Source organism: Salvia miltiorrhiza, chromosome 6 (genome assembly GCF_028751815.1).
Source record: "Salvia miltiorrhiza cultivar Shanhuang (shh) chromosome 6, IMPLAD_Smil_shh, whole genome shotgun sequence".
Lineage (NCBI taxonomy): Eukaryota > Viridiplantae > Streptophyta > Magnoliopsida > Lamiales > Lamiaceae > Salvia > Salvia miltiorrhiza.
In genome coordinates, this window is record NC_080392.1 from 44,819,811 (window position 1) to 44,846,415 (window position 26,605).

Genomic DNA, 26,605 nt, shown 5'->3' on the forward strand with positions numbered 1-26,605 from the left:
TAAATAACCTAAATTATGTTTACTCGAAAAATGATTTAGACATTTTTTACTTATCCAGAAATAATTCGACTCATCATTTTTTTCAACATTAGTTTTTTTTTTTTTTTTGAGAAGTTTATTTGACATTAGTTAGTCTGTCATTAACGAAGAAACAATGAAAATCGATTGATTCAACCCAAACTTATTGATGTGGGGCCCAACATGGCTAGAGGCAGATCCAGGAATTGATATTAGGAGGGACTGAATTTGTTGAAGAGAAGAGAAGGTTGAACGAGATGGCTAGTAAGTTAAGGTCGAGGGAGATGGTCGCCAGGCAAGATAGGAGCGACAACACCCGAGCAGGTAGGAGCGATGACGCCTCTCCCTTAGGAACTTCCACCATAGAGTTGCGAAGAGAGAGAATGTGAAAAAAGTGAAAAAGAATTGGGTTGAGTAATAATTAAGGTAATTTAGAAAAATAAGAATGTAATTAGTTTTATTAATATAGTTTTAAATTCTCTAATTTTTTGCCTAAAAAGGAAATGACTCATTTTCATTGGAGCAGCTCAAAAATGAATACGTATCATTTTCGATGGGGACAGAAGGAGTATTAAATGTATCCTCAAATTCTTGTGATCCAAAACACATCTGTGTATTCATAGTTTTATCCCCTCTTATTAAATAGGATCAGCAATAGCTCTTCACTTTCACTTTGCTTATGTAATGATTTGAACCTCCAACTTAATGGTAGGGAGAAAAGCATCTTACCAACTGAACTATGATTCACGTATTCAACTATACAAATAGAACAAAATATGACAACATCAAGAATACAAGTATCGACTTTCAGCAAGTTGGAGCATTTTCAGAGAGAGTGAATGTGCTTAACTCTTTGAATAGCTTCCTTCACCCTTTTAGATGGTTCTTCGTATAAGAATGCAGGGTTATCGAACTCTGCAGCCAGGCTAGGCTCACCAAGAAACGCACGAAACGAGTCTGCAATGGAATGTGAAAGAGAAGTGAGGTTGTAACCTCCTTCCAGGAAGAAGACACATCGACCACCACACAAATCTCTCGCGAGTTGCTGAATGCTTGAAGCTAGCATATAGTATGTCGAAGTCGTGAACTGCAAGTTTGCTAGTGGGTCCAACACATGAGCGTCGTATCTGGAGATATTTATGGCAGGTATGAGAACAAAAATGGTGTTCAACAAATATCAGCATATGCATTTAGTTACATTCGAATATGCATGAAAGAGGTAGTGGGTGAATTAATGTAACCAGCAAGAATTGTATGTTCCATGTTAGAATTAGTGAGAAGGAGGGTATGTTGCAAGAAAAATAACATTCATGTTGCACGAGAACTTACCCTGCTGAAACGAGGATTATATCGGGCTTGAACCTCTGAGCACATGGTGCAATAACTTCCTCAAAGACGTCTCTTATGGCTCTGTCGCCTGATCCTCCTGGCAAAGGCAGATTGAGGGTCGCTCCTTCACCATCTCCTCTACCGATCTGATTAATTCTACCAGTTCCAGGATAGCTCCCATCCTACGTTGAGGTTAAACACAAGGGCGTGTAATTTAAGTATTCGATTAGAACTTTACAACAGCAAATAGTATTTCACCATATGTGTTGGTAGCTTCGGATAAAGAGCAGCAAAAGCCAAGCTTGGTTATACATGCCGACTCTAGTGAACCTAACATTCTCCCTTCTCCACTTCACAATTGCTATTGTAGGGGTAGAGCTCATGTATATAACCTATACTACAATGTTTTAGAGTTTTTTAGAAGGCTGAGTACACTAGCTAGAGATTCTTCCAAAATTGTACGACAATTGTAAAACCAATGGGAGGATATGCACTATGCACAAACAACAAATAAGCTTTGTGATAAAGCATGAAGAATGTTATAATATCAATACGAGTATAGAGCGATACAGAATGCATCTTGATGGACTGGAAAATAAACGGCTTACCTGGTGGGTAGAGAGGAAAAATATATCAGGGTCGTCGTAGAAGGCATCATTGGTTCCATTCCCATGGTGTACATCAAAATCAATGATAAATATCCGCTTCAATCCATGGGCACGTTGAGCATAGCGAGCGGCAATAGCCACATTACCGAAGACACAAAATCCCATGGGTCCTGTTGGAACAGCATGATGGCCTGGAGGCCGTACTAAAGCAAAACCAACCGGAGGATCTTTCCTAATTTTAGATGCTGCTACCTATATTATAGGTTCTCGGACTAGTCAACTTCGGATGGGTGAATGTATATATATCATCAACTAACAAATCATAAGAAGTAGAAAAATGGAACAAGAAGGTTAATCATTAAGTGACTGACGTCTTAGAATGAGACATCACCACTGCATCCACCAATGAAATTCCTGCTCCAGCTGCCAACAGTGACTCCTGGAAGGTCTATAAATTTAAAAAACCAAAAATCAAAAGAGACTAATCAATACATTGGTAAAATGTACCTATACTATACCAAGAATCCAGGCCCAACACAACTCCACAATGCCAAAAATGAAAAGGAAAGCAAATAAAAGAAAAACATGAGTGAGGCAGACGAGTGGCATGGCCAATTGGCCATTATACATTATTATATTAGAATGTTTTTCTAAGTTACATGTCAAAAGCCAAACACAGCTAGAAATAAGAAAGAAGAAGCCATAATATACTCTGATTAATGTTAGTTTATCTCCAAGAATTAGACTTCCTATGAGTATCATAAACCCCTCTTTAAATCGAATCCCATCTAAAATATTAGTTAACAATTGCTAGAACTTGAAGTTTCCAATAGTGTTCCTACCGTGGAAGTAGCATAAGTAGGTCCAGAGCCTTCGATCAGAATCAGCCCTTGTTCAGAAGCCTGGTCCATTGCCTATAGAGCATAAGCAAGTTGCAGATGAGCACAATATGAAAAGAACATGATCTTGTGGAAGATGTCAAATAAAATGGTAGTATGTCCGAAAAAGAAAAGAGCTCAAGTCCCGCTTAAGTGTATGCACTCAGGCAATTTTAATAAGCCTCATGCTAGATATAACAGCAATGAGGAAACAGGAAAAACCTGTAATGAGTTATGAGTGCATACTTTTATTACTCAATCTTGAACTTTCATACTTCCTCCGTTCCTGAAAAGTGTATCACTTTTTCCATTTTCGTCTGTCCCTTAAAAATGTATCACGTCTATTTTGGGACATGACCCCACACAGCTCCTTACTTTTTGATCCCTTAAAAACACCACACCTAAAAAGTAGTGGGTCCTTTTGTCCACTCAACACATTATCTACCAAACATTTCTTAAAACATGTGCCGCACACCAAGTGATACATTTATCAAAGACGGAGAGAGCATTTTATTTTATTTTTGATCAAAATGAATCCCCAGATCAATGATAAATTCAAGGCAATTAAAGAATTAAAATGTAAAACTCCAATATTGAAAAACTCAATTGGATGAAGCATTGCCCACAGGGATAACCGGATAAAACGAAAAGGTTTTGAGAAGATTTAGAAAAACAATGTAAATTATTTTACACTCTCCTTTCAAACTCGAGTGATACAGAATTCCACATTACTGTAACAAGCCAACTTAGGGCAATAGATAATTACAGAAGTGTATTGTGTCAGATTGTCAGTGTAACATACCTTTTCAAGTCCAGATACATAAGCTCTTTCATGGACCCTAGCTATATCTTCAACTTTAGCTGGTCTAAAATTTTCAAGTTCGATGATGTCCATGCCCCGGAACTGGACCACAAGATAGAATAATGGACAATAGAGTATAATGTCATTTTGTGAAGGTTATACTATAAATCAAAAGAGACCCTTTGCATAAAGACAAATATATTTTGTCAATCAAGCATTTACATTTCATGTTAACTGTTACATAGATTCATTCCCACTATAAAACAAGACAAACACCAACAAGATGCGTGCCATATGACTTTTTCATAAAACTAATTTAAAAGTGATAATATTAATTAGAACTTAACTTACACACAGTTAGAAATAAAGATATTAATGTCTCAGTTGATCATGAACTCTCAAGGAAGCACCTCAATGTTTTGTGCAGCACAACTAGTCTGTGTGTGGGTGCATGGGATACTTCAGCGAATCCAATAAAAGAATAGAGGTTTCACAGTGGATATATTACTGGAGATTAACGGGTCTGTCCAATAAAGCAAATACTACAATACACATTTATCATGAAATATTCAATTACAGCCTTTCCATGTAAAGTGTATAAGTTAAGTTTGAAGTAGTTGCATATGATTTTGAAAATTATCAACGAGATTATATAGCATACTTGACTAAATATATAACAAATTTCGAGAATCAAATCAAACGATCCCTCAGTGCCACAATCAAATGATTGCATTATCAGGCCTCCTTACCTCTGAAGTCAACTTCATCTTTTCAAGAGCATCGATGATTGCAGGAACTCTGGAATTACATTCAGGGTGAGACTCCTGACAGAATTGGAAGAGGAAGGATCAACTAAAAAGGTCTCACATTGGAGAAAGATAATAGAATCAACTTAAAAACAATTTGAATTTAAATGAAGAAAAAACAATGTAATAGAAAAACTGCTAACTTTAGTCAAGAAATCTAGATAAATAGTCAATAGGAAAGAATCCGTATGTACCATTTTCTCAACAAACCACAAGTTGATCTGGTCAGAGAATTAATAGAGTTACTTCTAATGTTTGACATTTAAATGTTCTAGCACTTTCAACGAAGGTTTACAATATACTTCCTACTTTTGGATCTTCCTGTTTCATCGTTTAAATTCTAACATTAGCCAAACCAAGACTTAGAGTTTGCTTAAAACATTACTCCCTCCATCCGCCAAAAGTATGTCACTTTGGCTGGGCACGTGTTTTAATAAAATGGTTGGTGATTTCATTGTAGTGGAGAAAGGGTCCCACACTCCCACCATTATATGAAATGAGTGGTTGAGATTGATTGTAAATAAGGGGTATTTGTGAGGATAAATGATAAAGAAAATGTGTGGGGCCATATCCTATAAAGGAAAGTGACATACTTTTCACGGATGCAAAAAATGGCAAAAGTGACGTACGTTTGGCCAACGAAAGGAGTATTTCATATTTTAGAAAATGCGAAAGCAAGTGAAAGGAATTCAATTCACTAAGTAACAAGAAGAAGACATCTGTAAATAAGAGTTGTCGGCGATTAGCAAATATAATATACCAATCACAACATCTAAATAGCCTAACAGAAATGCAAAATTTTCTATTTCATTCTCCACATAAGATGAATAACATATAAACAAGTGCAGTGACAACATCCACCATCCGCATGCCCTCACCCTTAAAATATAATATACTCCCTCCGTCCCCGAAAAACATGCCGTGCTTTTGGTGGCACGGGTTTTAAGAAATATTAGGTGAGTCTGTGTGTGAGTGGAGAAGGGGTCTCACTTTGTCGTGAGTGGAGTGGTGTCAAAGAATGGAAAGTGAATGTTTTTCGGGGACGTCCTAAAGTGGCAAATTGTGCATGTTTTTCGGGGACGGAGGGAGTATGATTTAGGCCTAAGAAGGTGACAGGATCGTAAGATAACTAAATGATATCCAAACAGCAAATGATTGAAGATAAAAACGTTTAAGAGTTGGGTAATCAAGTCAAATGTTGACAAAAATAATAAGGTTTTATAAAAGGCTTGCGTCTCATTATATAGACCTCGTGCATGCAGAAAATATATGATCAACATACCTTGTTATGGCCCATGGCAGCAGCGACTGAATATATGACTTTGCCATTGAGCAGCTCTATTTCAGAAGGTGAAAAATGATTCATTTCTGGATTACTAGAACAACAAACAGAACTCCATTTTGTTCGTATGGAATATGCTCTTATAGGCTTCACATTTTTCTCCAGAGATCCAAACCCATAGATGCAATGTTTCTTCAACCAGCACAAACGAGACCTACTTGGGTAGAATACATTTCCTGCCAGGATGAATATAAAGCATCACGAAAATATATAAACAGGGTTCAAATTTAAGGAACCAAAAGTCTTACCCAAGTATGATGTTGCATAAGGAATAAAGGATCAATTATCATAATCATAATGAAATTTAACGATGAATGAAAAAGCAAGAACTTCTTAAAATCCAATCTTCTTGTTGCTCATTGTTTTTACGAGTTTACTTTCAAAGTCGACCACAGAGCAACACTTACTACTAACAACACATATCTCGGTGATTGCATGATTACTGCTTTGGCAATCTAACTACCAATCTCGTATCCTTCCATTTACCTTTTTTGTTATTGGCTTCAAAGAAGCCGTCGAAATTGCTAGAAAACTTTCTTTGCAACTACACTTCCTATTGCCAAAATAACACACAGATTCTTAGCCTACAAATCCACACACCCCACATTTGTGCAGACATTTCTGCGACCTAACGCCATATTTGCAATCTAGCACAGTAATAATCCCAATTATCAAACTCTGCTCAAACTAAAAAGTTCCAGAATGTTCGAAAACTGGATGTATCCTTCAAAAATCAGGCATCAATACAGCAATAAACACTTTGATCACAACCAGAAACATTTCCTTGTTGATTAAATTACATTATTTTCAGTTTCGCCAATCATCAATCCTCTCAACACAATGTCCCCGAATTAACAGTAAACTAAAAACACCATAACTGAAAAGAATCCACATAACTCACCACAGAGAATCAGAATTGAAATTAAAATAAGATAATCAAGAATTCAATGGGATGGAAAGAAAGAAAGAACGAACGAATCGCAAGAAGATTACCAACAGAAAATGGAGAGTAGAAGGCGCTGAGCTCCATTCAGTATCACAAACACACCAAAGATATTTTCAAATGAGAAGATGATATGCTATATACTCCCTCCCACCCACCTCTAAATTACTAAATATATCTATTTAATATTTTGACATGTGTCTTTTTTGGATTTTTGTGGGCTCACTTTCCTTATATAAATGGGCCTCCCTTTTCACTGATCAATAGCAATGAAAACTCAAGGCCCAATTAAAATATCCAAATCCAACACACATAGTAACTAAGTCCAACATAGACTTTAATACTCCCTCCGTCCCACTTCAATAGGCTCATTTTTTTTGGCACGGAGATTAAGAAAACTTACTTTTTAGTAGGAAAGTGGTAGAAAAATGGTGTAGTCCACACCAATTAAGTATACATTTTTTACTCAAAATGAAAAACGAGCCTATTAGAGTGGGACATCCCAAAAAGAAAAACGAGCCTATTGGAATGAGACGGAGGGAGTATAAGTCTTATACTCCCTTCGTCCACAATTAATGTTCCCCAACTTTTTGAATGCAAATTTTAAGAAATGTTAGATGAGTGTGTTGTGAGTAGAGTTTGAGTCCCACATTAAAGGTGTTATTATGGAGTAGCATTTAAAAATGTATGGTGAATGAGTGAAGTTTGAGTCCCACATTACATTAAAGGTGTTATTGTGGGATAGTGTTCAAAAATATGTGGTGGAAGAGTGGAGTTTGGATCCCACATTAGTTAATTGTGTTGTGGGTAGTGTTTAAAAATGGAAATGAAACATTTTTTATAAACGTACTAAAATGACAAAAAGGGAACATTGATCTTGGACGGAAGGAGTATAAATGAATACTATATAAAATTAATCTAGATACTCACGTAATCAAATTAAATAATATGCAAGGCATAAAAAAAATTGAATAATTGATATTCACAAAAAAAAGGTTGTAAATCATTACGTTGGTATTAAATAAACTCGCTTTCATTTACCAACGTGAATCATCTCGTAATCTAAGTTCAAAATTATTCTAAAATTAGATTTCAAAATTATTCTTTGTAGCCCTTAAGTCACGCCCCGCCCCGCCCAGATGCTTTCTGAATAATGGTTAATAGTTATGGCAAATGGGATCCTCTGTCCCAAAATATAGTATGTACCACTCTTTATTTCTTTATATTTTTAAATTATTTTTTATTCAATTTTAATTTATTATGCTTTTATATATTATAAAGATAATTCACAAGGGTTCACTCATCCATTTAGGGTTTATACTTATTTTTGTATATTTATTTGAATTAATAATAGATTATTTGGGTTCATTAATTCAAAGTTAGGGTATATAATTTTTTAAATTTTAATTTTTCAATGATAAATACTAGTTAGAGTTTATAATATAATAATAATTTTTATTTTTATAAAAAACAATTTATAAAACAAAGAAATGAAGAGTGGTACATATGGTACACACAATATTCTGGGACAGAGGATCCCGTCTATAGTTATGGAATTTATATACCGTATTTGTCGAAGCACTTTCGATGCGGTGCGGTTCTCAGATCAAGACTTCGGCGCTTTTTCTAGTTCATCAAATTTGGTGCGATTTTGCACCGAACCGTAGCTCTAAAAACAAACCAAATATTGTGGTAATTAATTAATCAATCTTTCGAAAATCCTCTGCCACATCATAAACCATAAAAAAAACATTTTAAAATTGTAATAAAGAAAGGTTCACGGGTTTGATTCTGTTTGGGTTAAAAAGGGTGTTGACATATAAGTATGTGTGGAGCTTTTCATATTCAAGAATGCAAGAAACCGAGGGTCCCCTAATTTTTAAGAAAATTGTTTACAAAAGGGAAAGAGATTCACGGGTTGCTTCACATTACAAAAGGACAAATCAATAGCCATGAAATTAAATAAAATTAATTTTCTCTTGTCCCCTTCCTAAATTTTTTCTTGTGGCCACAAATTTACGAGGCATATAGTATAATTTAGAATAAACATAAACTTAAGGAAATTTTGCAATAATACTATCCACACCACTATCCGTACATGAAAACAGTTTTTTTTTTTTTTTAAAAAACAGTTTTCAAACAGTACAAGAAAACATCTTCTCTTTCATTCTCGTCCACAAACAAAAGAGATTCATTGCTTGTCACTGTCCTTCAATTTAACAGGTGGAGTTGTGATAACAGCCACACCTCGAGATTGGCTGTCTATATTATTTGATTTTTTTTTAATATTTCTTATATATATGCAACGTAGTCAATTTGATTTACTTACTAAATATTTTGATTATTATATGAATATTGGGTCAATGAGAATATAAGTAATTGGCATGCGTATAGTATCCACATTTTCTCAACGTCGTGATGATATATTTACATGCAAGTTTCATGCATATACAGGGGCGGAGCCAAGGGGGGGCAGTGGGGTCACTGGACCCCCCTGGAATTTGGAAATTTTGCAGGGGTATTTTAGTAATTTCATATATAGTAATAAAAAAATATACAAAAAATATTATAGGGTTGAATTTCGTATCTCTCAACGACTCAGCCTAACTTCAGAATTTTTTCCACATTCCAATTGGGCGCCGCTGAGAGGTCAAGGATATGATGGTGCAAGCAACATGAGAGGTGAATTCAGTGGATTGAAAACTTTGATACTTAAGAGGAATCCTAATGCTTATTATGTTCATTGTTTTGCTCATCAGCTTCAACTAACAATTGTTGCTGTTGCAAAAAAACATATCATTGTTGGGTCTTTCTTTAATACTATCTCGCGCTTATGCAATGTGGTTGGAGGTTCATGTAAGCGCAGGGATATGCTTCGAGAGAGCCAAAGAGAGAAGATTATTGAAGGCATTGCAAGTGATGAAATTAAGACAGGAAGGGGGTTGAATCAAGAAATGGGGATGAAACGACCCGGGGATACTCGTTGGAGTTCTCATTACGGTACTCTCATCAACTTGATTCACTTATTTACTTCTATTGTTGATGTTCTTGAGTATGTTGGGGCAAATGGTAGTGATGATTCACAAAAATCTGAAGCTATGGATTTGTTAGATGTTATTAGTCGATTTGAGTTTGTCTTTGTGTTACATCTGATGAAGAAAATTTTGGGAATTACACATGATCTCTCTCAAGTGCTACAAAGGAAAGAACAAGATATTGTGAATGCAATGAAACTTGTTAATGTAGCAAAAACTCGCTTGCAAGCAATGAGAGAGAAAGAATGGGAGATGATGTTAGCTGACATTTCTAAGTTTTGTAGTAGAAATGAGATAGAAATGCTAGATATGGATGGTGAATATGCACCTCGAGGAAGAGGAAGGCGTAGAGTTGAGAAAATGACAAATCTCCACCATTATCGAGTTGAGCTATTTTACACTGTGATTGATATGCAAGCTTTAGAGTTGAATCAACGTTTTGATGAAGTCAACACAGAATTGATTTTATGCATGTCATGCTTGGATCCTAGAGACTCATTTTCTGGATTTGATATTGAAAAGCTACTTCGTCTTGCAAAGTTTTATCCATCTGAATTTTCTGAAGTTGCTTTGTATGAACTTGAAAGTCAGCTTGAGAACTTTATTGTTGATGTGCGCATGGATGAAAAGTTCTTAGGATTATCAGGGATTGGAGATCTAGCCGAGAAGATGGTTTCTACAAGGAAACATGATATTTTTCCATTGGTGTATTTGTTAGTTAAGTTATCATTGACTTTACCAGTTGCCACTGCTACCGTTGAAAGAGCCTTTTCAGCAATGAAGATCATCAAGAGTGTTCTTCGCAATCGTATGGGAGACAATCTTTTGAACGATTGCTTAGTACCTTATATCGAAAAGGATGTGTTTGTAAATGTTACTAATGAAGCTATTATGCAAAGGTTTCAGAGCATGAAAAATAGGAGAGAAATGTTGTTAGTTGAGAAATAAATTATTTTTTTACTTGTTATGTAATTTAAATGACATTATAATTATGTTAATGATTATTATTTGTTTTTTATTTATTTTTTATTATTTATTTAATTATTAATTTTATTTAAAAAAAATTTGGACCCCCCTGATTTCAAAGTCTAGCTCCGCCCCTGTGCATATATATATATATCTTCATATAAATTCATACGTGCATGGGTATTATGTATCGATCGAAGGAGCCAATAATAATAAAAAAAATCCAGCTAGTGATCAATATATTAATCTTTGGATAATGGTGCACCTAATTAATGAATGAATACAGTATTCAAGTTTGAGTCATGTTAGGGACAAATTTTTTTCAAGTGTAATTAATTTTATGATGAATATAGTAACATTATATGTTCACTGCAATGTTCTCTGTTCTCAAAATAAATAAATTTTTATATATGTTAATTAACCCCTTTATATGAGAAAGTGTATTGAATTTTTTAAAAATACACGTGTTGGACTAGCATACTTAATTATTACACATATGAGCAATACCTGGTTTTTATAGTTAATGAGATCAGCACATATATGTACTTTATATATGTACTATCAAAGTACATATATTTATTTTAGTCAAATTTAGTTACACATTTTGTTAAATGAATCTATACACTATAACTGCATTGAATTTCTGTTTCAAAAAAAAATCTATAGAAAACTCTATTTAGGAATAATGTCTCTATATATAGCTATTTATTTTCGGTCCCAGCTGTTGTATGGAGTTTTAAACTTGTAAACAATAACAATGATCCGAATTATGTTTGCCACCTAGTTTAATTTAACAAAATTTATACAGAAGCATCTTTAATTTCCTGAAATTGATCTGAAGAGGTTGAATATGCTTTTAGCCAACACAAGTCCATATATAAGTGATCATACATATGGTTATGATTTCTTTGCTAATACTGTCGAGTTTCGATTGACTATCATATCTAGCTAGCTCAATAATGTTATATTATTCGGGCAAGCACAAAATCTTGGGTACACCTGGGTGTACCGTACAACCGGGTTGACTCATACTTAGAATTAATAATTATATGGATTGAGTCAGGATATGAGTTCAAATCAAGGTGCAGATCAAAATTTAAGTGAAGGTATAACCCGGTTGTACGGTACACCCGGGTGTACCCAAGACCATCTTTTTTGCAAATTGATATTTCGTTTTTTCTTCTATTAGAATAAAAATTCTAATACATTTTTTGCTATATTATAATGACTTCAAGAGGTCCACTTTTCCGTAGGTAGCTTGGCAGTAGCTAGTGATGCCCAAAATATAAAATTAATGAGTCATCGGATAGCGAAGCATCACTCACAGCAAACTTCTCCTTGTCACAAGCATCCACCAAGTTAACAGCCAATTAGAAATCAGAAATAATTAAATATACAATATCATAATGAGAAGTAATTAATCAAATTATGTATATATATGTCAAAAGCAAGCGTAAACGTAGCCAGAAATAATTAGAAGGAAGAAGCCATATATATATATATATATATATATATATATATATATATATAAACGTTTCTCGATCCAAGAGTTCTATGATGAGTATCATAAATCCCTGTTTTCACGGGAAATTGGTATCCCATCTAACTATTGGTTGACAATTGCTACGACTTTAATACTTCCAATGGAGTTTGAGTCTCGTATTAATAAATTATATCGTGGGATAGTGTTTTAGAAATAAAAAAAGAATATTTTTTGTGGACATACTAAAATAGCAAGAAGAAATTAACATTGATCATGGACGAAAAGAATAATAAAAGTAATTATAATGTGGGCAATACGATAAACCACACAATGTAGATATCTAGCGTCACACTTAAACCAATTGTTAATTCCAATACTGGAAAATCTCAATTGGAAGAAGCACCGCGTAAAAAAGAAAAGGCTTAATTTGTCTCGCAAAACAAGCTAGCTAGATCTAATTGTTAAAACATGACTGTAATTTTTAATGTTTTTTTTTAAATAGGACTATATGTTACAGAAATTGAAAATGAGGTCTATATGTTACGAAATTTGAAAATGTGGATTATAGCTTCCATTTTTTATATTTACTTAGCACATCAAAATGAGGACTATAGCTTTAATCACGGCCCGAAATAGGAGTATAAATGTAAAAAATGGAAGTTATAGTCCTCATTTTCAAATTTCATAACATATAATTATTTTTCTAAAAATACTGAAAGTTACGGTATTATTTTAACAATTAGCTTCGGAAAACAATGTAAATTAATTATTTACTCTTGATCAGTCAAATGATCTAATAATTACAAAATTATTAAGTGTATTTGTGGTTTCCAAGTCCTGATACACAAGCTAGCTCTTCGATCACAACTTAAGCAGGCTAGGTCTGAATTCTTCAATTTTCAATATCATCTCCATGATAATGGACAATAAAGTATAGTGTCATTTTGTGAAGAAAATCACAAGACACCCCTAGCCTTTGCATGCAAAAAGACAAGTATTTTTTTTTGTTTATGACATAAAACCTTGTGAGATGGTGGCAAAATTGTCCTTAATTAAATAAGCAAATTTGGTGTTGTCACAAGTCTATGTATGTGTGTAATGGCACGTGAAGTATCAAACAATCTAAATAATTATATCATCAAATAATTGAAAATACAAACTATACTCCAAGTCCAAGTTTGAGTTATTTGTTGTGACTCCACATTCTCTCACTCTCTCTCATTCTTCAATGAAGGAGAAAGGCTGCGAGATTGAAGCACTAGACATCAACTACACCGTCGAAGCCAACCCAATCCTAAAGGATGTTAGCCTCACCGCGAAGCCGTCGGAGATCCTCGCCATCGTGGGCCCGAGCGGCGCCGGAAAGTCCTCCCTCCTCGAGATCCTCGCCGGCAAGCTCACGCCGCAGTCGGCCTCCATCTTCGTCAACCACAAGCCCATCCACAAGGCCCGTTTCAAGAGGATCTCCGGCTACGTCGCCCAGCGCGACACCCTCTTCCCGCTCCTCACCGTCGAGGAGACGCTCCGCTTCGGGGCCCAGCTCCGCCTCCGCCTCCCGCGGGCGGACCTGGCCTCGCGGGTCGGGTCCCTCCTGCGGGAGCTCGGGCTCGCCCACGTCGCCGCCGCCCGGGTCGGGGACGACCGCGTCCGCGGCATCTCCGGCGGGGAGCGGCGGCGCGTGTCGATCGGGCTGGAGGTGATCCACCAGCCCGAGGTGCTGATCCTCGACGAGCCGACGTCGGGGCTCGACAGCACCTCCGCGCACCAGATCATCGACATGCTCCACGTCATGGCGGAGGCCAACGCCCGCACCATCATCCTCAGCATCCACCAGCCGGCCTTCCGCATCGTCAAGCTCTTCGGCACCATCCTCCTCCTCGCCGGCGGCGTCGTCCTCCACCACGGCTCCGTCGACCTCCTCTCCGTCAACCTCATGCTCATGGACCTCCCCCTCCCCGTCCACGTCAACGTCGTCGAGTTCGCCATCGAGTCCATCGACGCGATCGCGGCGGCGGCGCCGCCGCCGCCGCCGCCGACCAAAATTTTAGTCGAGGAAGGATCGAGCAGAACCGGAAAATTCACGCTGCAGCAACTCTTCCAGCAGTCGAAAGTGATCGACGAGGAATCGATCGACGTCGGAATCGGAATCGGAGTCGGAATCGAACTCCACCGCGGGTTCACGAATTCGCGAATGCACGAAACCCTAATTCTGAGCCATAGGTTTTGCAAGAACATATACAGAAGCAAGGAGCTGTTCGTGTGCAGAAGCATCTCAATGCTGGCATCCGGCGTCGTTTTAGGCTCCATATTCTACCAACTGAGCAGCGATTTGATCGGCGCGGAGGAGAGAGTCGGCCTCTTCGCCTTCATCCTGACGTTCCTCCTCTCGAGCACGGTGGAGGCGCTGCCGGTGTTCCTGCAGGAGAAGGAGATCCTGATGAAGGAGACGTCGAGCGGGAGCTACCGCGTGTCGTCGTACGCGGTCGCAAACGGCGTCGTTTACCTACCATACTGCCTCATCCTGGCCCTACTGTTCACCACCCCGGTCTACTGGCTGGTCGGACTGAACCGGAGCGCCGCCGCGTTCGCGCATTTCTTGACTCTCATATGGCTGATCCTCTACACGGCCAACTCGGTGGTGGTGTGTTTCAGCGCGCTGGTGCCGAACTTCATCGTCGGGAACTCGGTGATCTCGGCGGTGATGGGGTCGTTCTTCCTGTTTTCCGGCTACTTCATATCGAAAAACGGGCTGCCGAGCTACTGGGTGTTCATGCACTACATCTCGCTGTTCAAGTATCCGTTTGAAGGGCTGCTGATCAACGAGTTCTCGAGGTCGGGGGAGTGTTTGGAGACGATGCTGGGTGCGTGCGTGGTGAGGGGGGAGGATGTGTTGAGGGAGGAAGGGTATGGAGATGAAGGGAGTAGGTGGAGGAATTATGTGATCATGCTTTGCTTCATCTTGGTTTATAGGTTTGTGGCGTATCTGATTCTCAGGTATAAATGCTACTCCCATGGGGGTTAGATGTTTTTCATTATCGTTTGAAATGAATTTGTTCATATATGGCCACTTTCAAAAAAAAATCTTCTTTTTATTTTGTGTTGGGTTATTTTGGATTGTGTTTTGTGTGTTAATCTTGATGGGTTTTGTGTTTTTGGTGTTAAATATAGCACGTATAAGATTGCAAGAAATTTGGCAGCAATTTAATTTTGTTTAATTTGATGGTTAATTTGTTTTGAGATGAGGGCTTGTTTTGGAGGGATTGGCATAATTGTATACTCTATTAATTTAGTTCATAATGCTGGGAGAGGAGTTTTTTTTTTTTTTTGATAAATTTATTATCAAAAAAGGAAGGATAATTAACAAAGATTTTTCTTTTAAACTTTTCTCTTGCTTTTCTATTATTGTCTATAAAAGAGAATTTCATCATTTTTCATTCATTCTTTTCACTTGTTCCTTTATTTTATGTGAATAATGTGAAATTCTCTTTTATAGAAAATGAGGAGGAAAAAAAAAAGTATTTAAAAAGGGAAATTTTTGTTATTCGTCATTTTTCATAATAAATTTATAATAAAATTAGTGTTTAATTTTATTTTATTTTAGAGAAAAAATAGTGTTTAAATAAGAAATGAAATTGGTAAAGCTAGAATTGAATTTGATGATAGAATGAATATGTGGTGAAACACATTTGGACGAGTCACATGCGTGTAAATATTATGCAATTCCCAATCCGTGAGGCATGCCAGATTGTTGTGGAAAGGCCTATATATATTCAGCTCAACACTACTGACAAATTATTTCACGGACCTCTCTCTCTCTCTCCCTCAGATCAGGTACGGTTGAGTTCTTTTTTTTTTTGTGAAGATAAAAAATTGAAAATATTTACTATAATATTTTTTGGTGTAAATATACTAATATACTGTATTTATTTATTTAAAATAGAGGTTTTGGCAAATAAAATCACAAACTATTTTGAGTTTGCAATTTTAACGCGACTTTTGAAGTGTAGCAAATTAAATCATCATCTTTTTAATTTTTGCAATTATGTCTCCCAATTTTTTTTCGGTCGCCGGAGTGTTGAATTGGAACTTATGTGAATTATTAAAGACGACACCGTTTTTGTGAGGCTTAAACGACGTCGTTTCGCACAATTTCAATTGAATCTTTCTCCAAATTATAAAGAGATTGTATCCTATATTTGCACTATGATTTTCAATATTCATCAATTCTATAGAAAATAACGTCGTAATTAACATGAATATTATATGGCGAACTAATCTACGTAAACTTCAATCCAACAATTCGGCGATCGAAAAAAATTTGGGGATGAAATTGCAAAAATTGAAAAGGTGGTGATTTAATTTGCCACACTTTAAAAGTCACGTTAAAATTGCAAATTCAAAATAGTTCGTGATTTTATTTGCCAAAACCCCTTTAAAATATCGTTCAATTTAATGCTCCTCGTGTATTATACGGGCAAGCATAATAATTTGTATTGGAAATACAGTATTAAATATAACTTATAAGAGGAAACTAATAAACAAATACCAAAATTTAAAAAAGATAAGTTTTTTAGCCCCTCTTTAAAACTAACTCTTTTGTATAACAAAATCTGCGAAAGGACTAAAATACCCCTTACGGTCCCCACCACTTGAAGACAAAGTCAAACCCGTGTCCACGATTGCGGACACGATGGCGACGATCGTGGCCACGCGAGCCGTCGTGTCCAACGTGGGCACGATGGTGGACACGACCATCGTGGCCATCGTGGGCACGCGAGCCATCGTGCCCACCCCGCCCCAAGCCTCCATCGTGCCCACCCCGGACGACGAGGCCCCCGACGTGCCTACCCCGCCCCAAGCCCCGCCGTGTCCACCTTGGCGGCACCATCGTGGCCACGATGGGAGCCTCCCATCGTGTCCACGACGGGCGACGGGGCACGACGGCGGGGGAGGGGCGATGGGGGCTTTATACGACGGGGGCACGACGGCGCCGTCTTGCCCACCCCGCCCCAAGCCCCGCCACGCGAGCGCGCGGTCGTGCCCATCGTGCCCGTCGTTTCTTCGCACCATCGTGCCCGTCGACACCCGCGACCGTGCCCACGACGGTCGATTGCCCCCACCCGTGGGCACGATGGACACGACGGGCCGAGGGGACGATGGAAGCTCACGATAAATGGCTTGAACGTGGTCACACTACTACAAAAACGCTCATACATGACGGCTAAAAACCGTCATGTATACCATTTACAAACTGTCAAGTATAGTGGTGTAGTGTATAGTACCTAGTATACATGACGGTTATAAACCGTCATCTATAATAATCATTTATGACGGTTTTAGAAGTATTGTTGACGGTTTACGACTGTCAAGTAATATGTTATTCTTGACAGTTACAAAACTTTTCTTGACGGTTTATAACCGTCATGGATATCACAATTTATGACGTTGTAGATCATTATATTTGACACTTTACAACCGTCATCTATGCTTGTATTGTTGACGTTTTTATAATAAAATATGACAATTTTGAACCGTCGTTGAAATGGTTATACATGACGTTTTGTTGTACTTGACGCTTATGAACCGTCGTGTATGATAGATTTGATGACATTATTTTGTAATACTTGACACTCTATAAGCGTCATATAAAGTTACTTTGGATGACGGTTATTTCAACCGTCATCTATTTTCTAACATAATTTTAAAATATTTTTCCCTATTTTATTATTTTTCCTGTTTTAATTTTATAAATATCAATAAATAATATATAATAATAAATTTACACATCGAAAATGCCAATTTCAACATTCATAATTATAAACTGTCCAAAATCCTCAAACACAATCCATTACAACATCTCCAACATTCAAAAAACAATAATATATCCTTCAATTCGCTAATTATCTAATATAGTATGTTCCAAAATTACATCCAACACCAACAGAATTATAATGTCCAAAAGGCTATCAAGAAACCATATCAACTGATCAGCCTTGAAGTTCTCCATATCACATGTCATATCTACAAAGCAAATATATTTTTTATAAGAACAAAAGCCATTGTCGTATTAATTAAAATTTTATGGATTAAATTAGACTTACCTCATTAATGACAGAACCTGCCCAATCCTTACGAACCTCGTTGATCTCACTTTCAGAATATTCGCGTTTTTAAACTGCCTACAAACCAAATGTATCACATAGAACCCACATCACAATAAATGGTAGATTAATATTAAATTAATTGTTACCAGCGATGCCACGCAAATGGAATCAACATCTTCACATGCTTTCACAATCTCTTTCATAAACCGCATCACATAAAACCCACATTGTTTTGAATCGGGTTGAATTGGACCCTATAGTGCAGATAAACTAAGTAAAGTGTAGTAAATAAATTTAAACTTATTGCTATAACTACTAAATCATACCTTCACTTGTTCCCATTTGGGTGACTTATTGAACTTACTATTTCCCTTGTTTGCATTAAAAATCGTCAAAAAAATTATGAGAAAACTAGCATTCACATTTACAAAGGTCCAAGGAAAAGAAAATTATCTATAAGTTGTAAAACGTACATGTCAACAACGGATTTCCAATGGGCATCACGATTGCGGTGAGTGATAGGGTCCATCAAATATACAGTATCTTTGTAAGGCTCAATGATCGTTAGAATCCAATGTCGACTACCCGAATTTTAGGATGAATTAGTATGTAAAATATAAGATAACAAAAATAAACTTCAAATTAATTAACAAAAACTGATAAAATATCAATAGCATATATCAATCTTTATTACTTTATTCCTGACGCTACTAACTTACTATGTTGCAAGGCACTAATACAATCTGCATTGAGGTCGATGCAATTAACCTGTCTGCTAGCTTGCGTGCCTTATCATCACGAGAATCCTTACCTCCATGTGATACGCGAAATGAGTTCACGAATACACATCTATCCATCATCTTATTGTCTTTCGGCTTTTTATACAAGTGCCTACCAATATAGATGACGATTAGAAAAACCAAATTCAGTTTCACATAAAAAACTACAAATCTTAAGAGTTCAATAATTGTCTTACCACATATAGACAATAATGCAATTTCCTGTTATAGGTTCCAACTCACAGAATGGAATGAAATCCTTCTTCATAATCCAAATATCAAGATCATGGTCAAACAGCTCCACATCCAAGCAGATACGTAGTCCTTCCTTATCCTTAAATCTAGGCTCAAGTATGCAACATAAAGCTTTCATTGGAATTGGCAACGATGAGTAACACTTTACCATTGGTTCCTTTTTCTCATTCTTTTTCTTCGGAGATGTCTATGTTATTATAAGCGACGTGTCAGCTGATGTATTAAAAGTTTCAACAATAAGGAGAAAATATAGATAGAACATTATAAGCGACGTGTCAGCTGATGTATTAAAAGTGCAGATTTGGTGAATCTTTTCGGTTGAGACTAGGAATAACTTTTGTGATGAAGAGGTTGTTGGTGATAATGATTGTGGAAGCTTGTAGTTGTTTAAACAAAACTTAAGCTTCTCATTTGTAACCAAAGAAACAAAAAGAACCACGAATTAAAACCAAAACCTTGATCAAAGAAATCCAAAGATCAACCATAAAGAAAGAAGAAAACATCAAGAGGCGAACGTTCCTTCGTTCATCTCGCTTCATATAAAGGTATGTATGTTTTGTACCTCCGTCTACTACTCAAAAGCACGAAATATGGATAAAAAAAACATGAAAAAACATTCTAAAAACGGCTTTTATGATTGTTTCGTTGTTTGAACGTTTTGATCTCATGCAAGTATATATGTTGATCATGAATATTGTTTATTTTGTTTCAAATAGGTCACGCATTAGAGTTTATGTTTCGACGTCATGTTATTACGGTTTAGAGTTTAGCCCACATGTTCGAAGCACACCATCGTTATCACGATGGCACTCACGATCGTGTCCACCATCGTGGCCGACACGATCGTGAGTGTCATCGTGGTGAAACTTAACGTTCATGCCTAAATCTAATAAAAATGAGGAAGGTATTCGGATTAACCTGCGTGATCAAGAACGACGAGAAAACTTGTAGCCAAAGAACTTCCAAATATTTTTAGATATTATTGCGTGTGTATAACGATGGATTACACAAGGTATTTATAGAGGTACATTAGGGCGAAGGGTAAATCTGACTTTATAGCTCATTCACGTACTCCACATGCGGTGTACGATCGTGAGTCACTATCTATTAGAAACCTTTTCTAACAAATTTACAGCTTTGTGGCAAGCGTGCGGTTATTTCATCAGCGCTGACTTCTTTCAGCCTTTGTCTGCGCCGACCTCATCTGAGTGAGCTTTTGTCTTTTCTACTTGATCTCTTATTTGATACAATAGAACTCTTCATCTGTGTCGTCATCTACTCTCGTCTGCGCCGCTGCTTTCCTAGCTTCTTTGTCTCGCCTATGATCTCTTCCTAAGTCTTCTTCGGGTACTATCTCGAGGTCGACTCACTCTTTTAGCTTTGCTAGTTCTGCATACCTTCTCAGTCTGCGCCGCCCTTTATCTGCGCCGCTGGCCTTCGCTTCTTTGTCCTTTCCCCTAGAACAGCGGTGCTGATGAGATCCTTACTCCTCATCACATTGTGATCATGATGGTGTGCTGTGATTGTGGGCTGGTTGGCAGTCCATGTTTTAAGGTACTTTTAATGGTTTTCTGACTGTTTATATTACAGTTTGTTAATTTCAGATGTCGGGGCGACGTATTATGATACATCATGGCGGTCGTTGGGAGCGATCATATATAGATGGGGAATTCTTTGTTGCGTGTATCGATTCCGGTACAATTAATCGTGCTAACCTCGCGGATCTTATTACAGAGGGTTGGGGAGATTGAAAAGAGACCGAATATACGTTATGGTACGTCACAAACATCAATGGTATTAAAGCAAACGTTCTATTGAGGGGGGATATGGAGTTGCTTCGATGGTTAGCCGATCCCAGATAGGATCCAGAAGTTTATGTGATTGAGAACGACAGTTCTTCCGGCCCCGATAGTAATGTGAGCCGCAACACTATGAGAGGATGTACCTCAATTGTACATCTTGATCAAAGAATGCCGTATCATGAGGAAGATGATGAAGAGGTGTTCGATGAAGATTATGAGGAAGATGAAGCAGAGTCTACATCTAAAGACGATGTGGAAGATCGTCGCAATGAGTTGCGACATTTTTCATCGGATTATCAGACTGCAAGCTATGTTGAGCATGAACGTGGCTCGCGCGATTGGGATATTCCATTTCTGCATATTGAAAGCATATTACAGTTGGGGTGGGAAGAGTATCATCCAATAGCCTACGGACTGCTCGAGGTAGGGGCCATATTTCGATCCAAAGTAGAGTTGAGGATAGCTGTAGGAATTTATCATTTGGAGCACTATCTAGAGTTTGCAACTGATCGTTCTACAGATTCTCGTGCAGTGTACATATGTAAGAGTGGTAGAAAGAACTGCACTTTTAGATTATGTGCAGTAGAGGCTACAACTCTTTGGAGAATTACTAAGTTGACATTGGATCATACATGTCAGGCGGATTTGAATCGTGCTACTACAGCACAGTCTGTGAGTGGCGAGGTTGCTGCATATTATTTTGCCAAAAAATTAATCGATGAGAAGGTTGTTTTGAGGCCAAAGGAGATGATTGCTGAGATGCGTAGTAAGTATGGCGTTCAAATGCTATATTGCTTCGCAGTCCAAACTAGGCAGCAGGCGATAGAGAGAACGTACAGTGACTTCAATATGTCATATGTGAGGCTTCCATCGTATCTTTATCTATTGAAACAACGTAATCCAGGGACTGTTTATGATTTACAGACGACTCGTGAGAGAGTGTTCTGCCACATATTTATTACCCTCGGACAAAGTATTCGGGCTTTTGAGCAGTATCTTCAACCGGTGATTGTAATAGACGGGACCCACTTGAAGGGAAAGAACAGAGGAGTGTTATTTGTTGCTGTGATAAAGGATGTGAACGATCAAGTGTTTCCTCTGGCAATTGGCCTCGGTCCGATAGAGAACGATAAGTCATGAACTTATTTTCTCTACAATCTACGGCGGTGTTACAATCCTCCAGAAGATTTATTAATTGTGAGTGACCAACATAAAAGCATTCGGAATGCAGTTCAAGCCGTGTACCCAAATGCATTCCATGGACTGTGTTATCACCATCTGTTGAAGAATCTAACGCCCTATGGGAAGACAGTGGCCACGGTCTTCTTTGAAGCAGCATATTCTTATCGTCACGAAATGTTCGAATTTTTTTTTTCATTGCTGCACGACGCTAGTCCGGATGGAGCTCACCGACGACTTTCTCAAATTGGACCGGAGAGGTGGGCTAGGTCAAAGTGTCCGGTACAACGCTATGGATTTATGACGTCTAATGCAGCGGAATCTTTTAACTCTCGGTTGTGGTGGGCTAGGCGTTTACTAGTGTGCTCTTTACTTGAATCGTTTCGCACACTTTTAGAGGATTGGTTTGACGAGCAACGTACATCGTCTGAATCGAGAGATCGTGTGTTAACGGTGTCTACTTTCAACAAGCTATCTAATTCTGTGCAAGCAAGTCTCTATCTTACTGTTCGAGCCACCACCGGACTTGTGTATAAAGTTGAAGAGGATGGTCAACAATATCAAGTCGATCTTCAGAATTGGACTTGTGAGTGTCGAGAGTTTGATGAGGATAAAATTCCATGCAAGCATGCGGTTGCCGTTATAAGGTATGAAAAATTTATTTTATTTAATAATTTTTTAAAGCCAAAATTATATTGTTTTATTAGGTGGGCGGGCAATAGTTTGAATGTGTACGATTTTGTATACAAATATTTCAAACAATATGAGTTGACACAAACTTATGCCGAACATGTTAGTCCAATATCACATCCGAATGAATGGAATGTGCCAGGAGATGTCTTATCAATCTATTGTAGTCCTCCCGATTCGGAGAGTCTACGTCAGTCTTGACGTCCAAAGATGAGTCGTGCTCGGTCAACAGTTGAAGGACTACCCTCACGACGGCGTCAAGTGTGCTCTAGGTGTAATGGAACGGGACACAATAGAAAAAAATACACAATATCTATCCCCGTGGGTTGGGTGGATTTGAATGTTCCATTTCAAGAAGCAGAGTTTGAGGAAACTTCTCAGGATCCTTCTCATGCCACAGATGAACCATCTCATGATACGGAGGAAGCACAACCGACTAAGAGAAGTCGGAAGAAAAAAAGATGTAGCAATTGTGGAGAAGAGGGTCATGATATTAGAGCATGTCCAATGCCCTTCCGTGAATAAATGTAAGTTGTTAAACTTTTAATCACCTCTTAGAACGAACTTTTTGTCCAAAATCTATTTTAATGTTCACTTAGGTTGAATTTTATCCGTTTTTTTTTATCAATGGAGTTTTTGATAGTGGATGTTGGTGTTTTTCACACAGTCTGCCATGATCACGATGGCAGCCTCCCACCGTGATCACGATGGCAGCCTCCCATCGTGATCACGGTGGGAGGCTTCCATCGTGTTCACGATCGTGACCATCGTGGGAACGAATCTGCCATCGTGACATTCATTTACGGAACATGATTTAATCGACATTTATTATCATCACACAACATACATTATTTATTACGGGACATGATTTAATCGACATTTATTATCATCACACAACATACATGATTTATTACAATTTCTACGAACATTTCTAAAAAGATTTAATCGTCCTCACGATAAAAAACTCCACGGAGTAAGAAAAACATCGGGTCTCCGTGCCACTGGTACGCAGCATACCCTTCATCAATCTACAACAATAAAAAGCAAAAATGTTTTACTTAAAATTATGTAAAGTTATTAGAAATAAGGATATGTAATACAATATTTGTATCATACCGCACATAACTCGAGCAACAGGTCGTAGCTTATTCGAATGTCGTTATGCAAGGGATCCCATTTCACATTGGAATTCTTAACGAGGTTTCGAAATAAAAGATATCGGGACCTCAATGTGTGAATCTTAACGTTGTAAAAATGTCTACTATATGATTCACATCAAACTCACGGTTCATTTTTGCAGTAATGTCACGAACGCGGTCGATTTCCATATGCTGTGGACTGTCATCCCAAACCTCATTGTCGACCATCCTCATCAGCTTCTATGGAAGTAATACTCCATATCTGACGTCCATTCGTTCCTTCGATCATCGGAGTACCACATATTACGTTGAAACACATCAAGAGTGTTTAGATAGTTCATTTTTTGCGAAAAAAAGTTAAGAAAATAACTTAAAATGATTTGTGATATGAGGAGTGGGGGTTTGATCCCATTAAATAGAGAACGATTTTTTTGTGGGCACCCGTGATCATCAAGAGTGTAATACTATTGCACCCGTGATCATCTTGGGCACGATCGTGGCCATCGTGGACCACCATCGTGTCCACACGATCGTACCATCATGGGCACGATCGTGGTCCGCGATGGCCACGAATGTGTGCCCACGATGGTCACGATCGTGACCACGGTGGTCACAGGTGCAATAATGTATAACTTTTTTGAATGACAACTCGAAAGTCACGGGTGCATTTTTCGGAAAATGTGTTCAAACTCACGGGAAAGCAGAATTAATGAGACGAATCAATTATGTCCCACATGTTTTTCGAATAAAGTTTACGAATTCACGGTGTTAAAGATCGTGGGCACGATCGTTGCCATCGTGGAGCACCATCGTGTCCACGATAGGACCCCACGATCGTGCCACCTTAGTTCTTGGGCACGATGGACACGATCGTGGTCCACGATGGCCACGAATGTGCCCACGATGGTCACGATCGTGACCACGGTGGTCACGGGTGCAATAGTGTATAACTTTTTTGAATGACAACTCGAAAGTCACGGGTGCAATAGTATATAACTCACGAGTGTAATAGTATGTAACACATTCTCGTACTCTATTTAAGAGATGAGGAGGTCTCATATCACAAATCATTTTGAGTTAATTTCATAACTTCGTTTTGTTACAAAATGAATTATCTCAACACCATAGATTTCCTTCAACGTGAGATGTGGCACCCCGTCGATAGGGGCGATTTCGCGTGGACGGCGCAAATAGAGTACAAATTTCTCACAAGGCTATTGAAGATGGTCGACAACGAACAGTGGGATGGCAATCCCGAACATCTGCAAGATGGTCGACAACGCAGGTTTTGTCATGGTATGAACTGTGAATTTGATATACATCACCAGCTTAATTTTTACTAGGTTAAGATTAACTAGTTGAGGGACCGATTTCAAATTTGGAAACCTCCTTAAGGATTCCAGTGTGAAATGGGATCCCTTGCATAACAACATGCAAATTAGCGTCGAACGGTTGCAGGAGTAGTGTGCGGTATGATACAAACATTGTATTACATATACTCATTTCTATAATTTCACATAATGTTAAGTAAACCCTTTTCTTTTTTATTGTTGTAGGTTGATAAATGCTATCTTGCGTACCAGTGGCACGGAGAACCGATGTTTTTCTTGCTCCGTGGAATTTTCAATCGTGAAGACGATGATTAAATTATTTTAGAATTGTTGGTCGGAATTGGAATAAATAATGTTTGGTGTGTTAGCATAATGAATGTCGATTATATTGTTTGTGTGAAATGTGTTATTGAAATAAAATTTTGATTAGAAACAAAGGTTGATTGATAAAATATAATTTTAAACATAATATAATACATTAAACAAGTCAATAATCATATTTAAATTCAAAATTGAATGATTTTAATAACCACACGATGACTACCACAAGCCATCGTGGCCATGGTCGTGAGTAAGGCATCGTGGGCACTATCGTGGGTGCGATCGTGTCCAACCATCGTGATCACGATCACGGAGGCTCCCATCGTGGACACGATCGTGGGCACGATCGCGATCACGATTACGATCGTGTCGTGATCACGATGGTTGGACACGATCGCGCCCACGATCGTGCCCACGATGCCTTACTCACGACCATGGCCACGATGGCTTGTGGTAGTCATCGTGTGGTTATTAAAATCATTCAATTTCGAATTTGAATATGATTATTGACTTGTTTAATGTATTAATATTATGTTTAAAATTATATTTTATCAATCAACCTTTGTTTCTAATCAAAATTATATTTCAATAACACATTTCACACAAACAATATAATCGACATTCATTATGCTAACACACCATACATTATTTATTTCAATTCCTACCAACAATTCTAAAATAATTTAATCATCGTCTTCACGATAAAAAAAATCCACGGAGCAAGAAAAACATCGGTTCTCCGTGCCATTGGTACGCAAGATAGCCTTCATCAACCTACAACAATAAAAAAGAAAA

At 37.8% G+C, this 26,605-nt stretch overlaps 4 protein-coding genes and 1 long non-coding RNA gene across 5 annotated transcripts; 3 read left to right on the top strand and 2 right to left on the bottom strand.

Annotated features, from left to right (window-relative positions):
- Positions 1-612: 612 nt before the first annotated feature.
- Positions 613-6,882, bottom strand: LOC130989905 (histone deacetylase 14, chloroplastic). Its single transcript, XM_057914065.1, has 9 exons — positions 6,777-6,882; positions 5,724-5,959; positions 4,385-4,459; positions 3,636-3,737; positions 2,798-2,869; positions 2,347-2,403; positions 1,956-2,207; positions 1,348-1,529; positions 613-1,145 (listed from the first exon to the last, which is right to left on the bottom strand). The coding sequence occupies exons 1-9, from the start codon at positions 6,811-6,813 to the stop codon at positions 845-847; spliced, it is 1,314 nt and encodes a 437-aa protein (XP_057770048.1). The 5' UTR covers positions 6,814-6,882; the 3' UTR covers positions 613-844.
- A 2,519-nt stretch (positions 6,883-9,401) lies between these two features.
- Positions 9,402-10,709, top strand: LOC130991028 (uncharacterized). The gene has a single exon (XM_057915229.1). The coding sequence runs from the start codon at positions 9,402-9,404 to the stop codon at positions 10,707-10,709; it is 1,308 nt and encodes a 435-aa protein (XP_057771212.1).
- Positions 10,710-13,346: 2,637 nt separating this feature from the next.
- On the top strand, positions 13,347-15,302 carry LOC130989906 (ABC transporter G family member 5). Its single transcript, XM_057914066.1, has one exon. It carries the CDS (start codon positions 13,439-13,441, stop codon positions 15,230-15,232), a length of 1,794 nt encoding a protein of 597 aa, XP_057770049.1. The 5' UTR covers positions 13,347-13,438; the 3' UTR covers positions 15,233-15,302.
- A 1,972-nt stretch (positions 15,303-17,274) lies between these two features.
- On the bottom strand, positions 17,275-19,025 carry LOC130989907 (uncharacterized). Its single transcript, XR_009090784.1, has 3 exons — positions 18,641-19,025; positions 18,312-18,568; positions 17,275-18,231 (listed from the first exon to the last, which is right to left on the bottom strand). It is a non-coding gene; the product is annotated as an uncharacterized LOC130989907 (long non-coding RNA).
- A 2,293-nt stretch (positions 19,026-21,318) lies between these two features.
- LOC130991029 (uncharacterized) lies at positions 21,319-22,290 on the top strand. Its single transcript, XM_057915231.1, has one exon. It carries the CDS (start codon positions 21,319-21,321, stop codon positions 22,288-22,290), a length of 972 nt encoding a protein of 323 aa, XP_057771214.1.
- Positions 22,291-26,605: the final 4,315 nt, after the last annotated feature.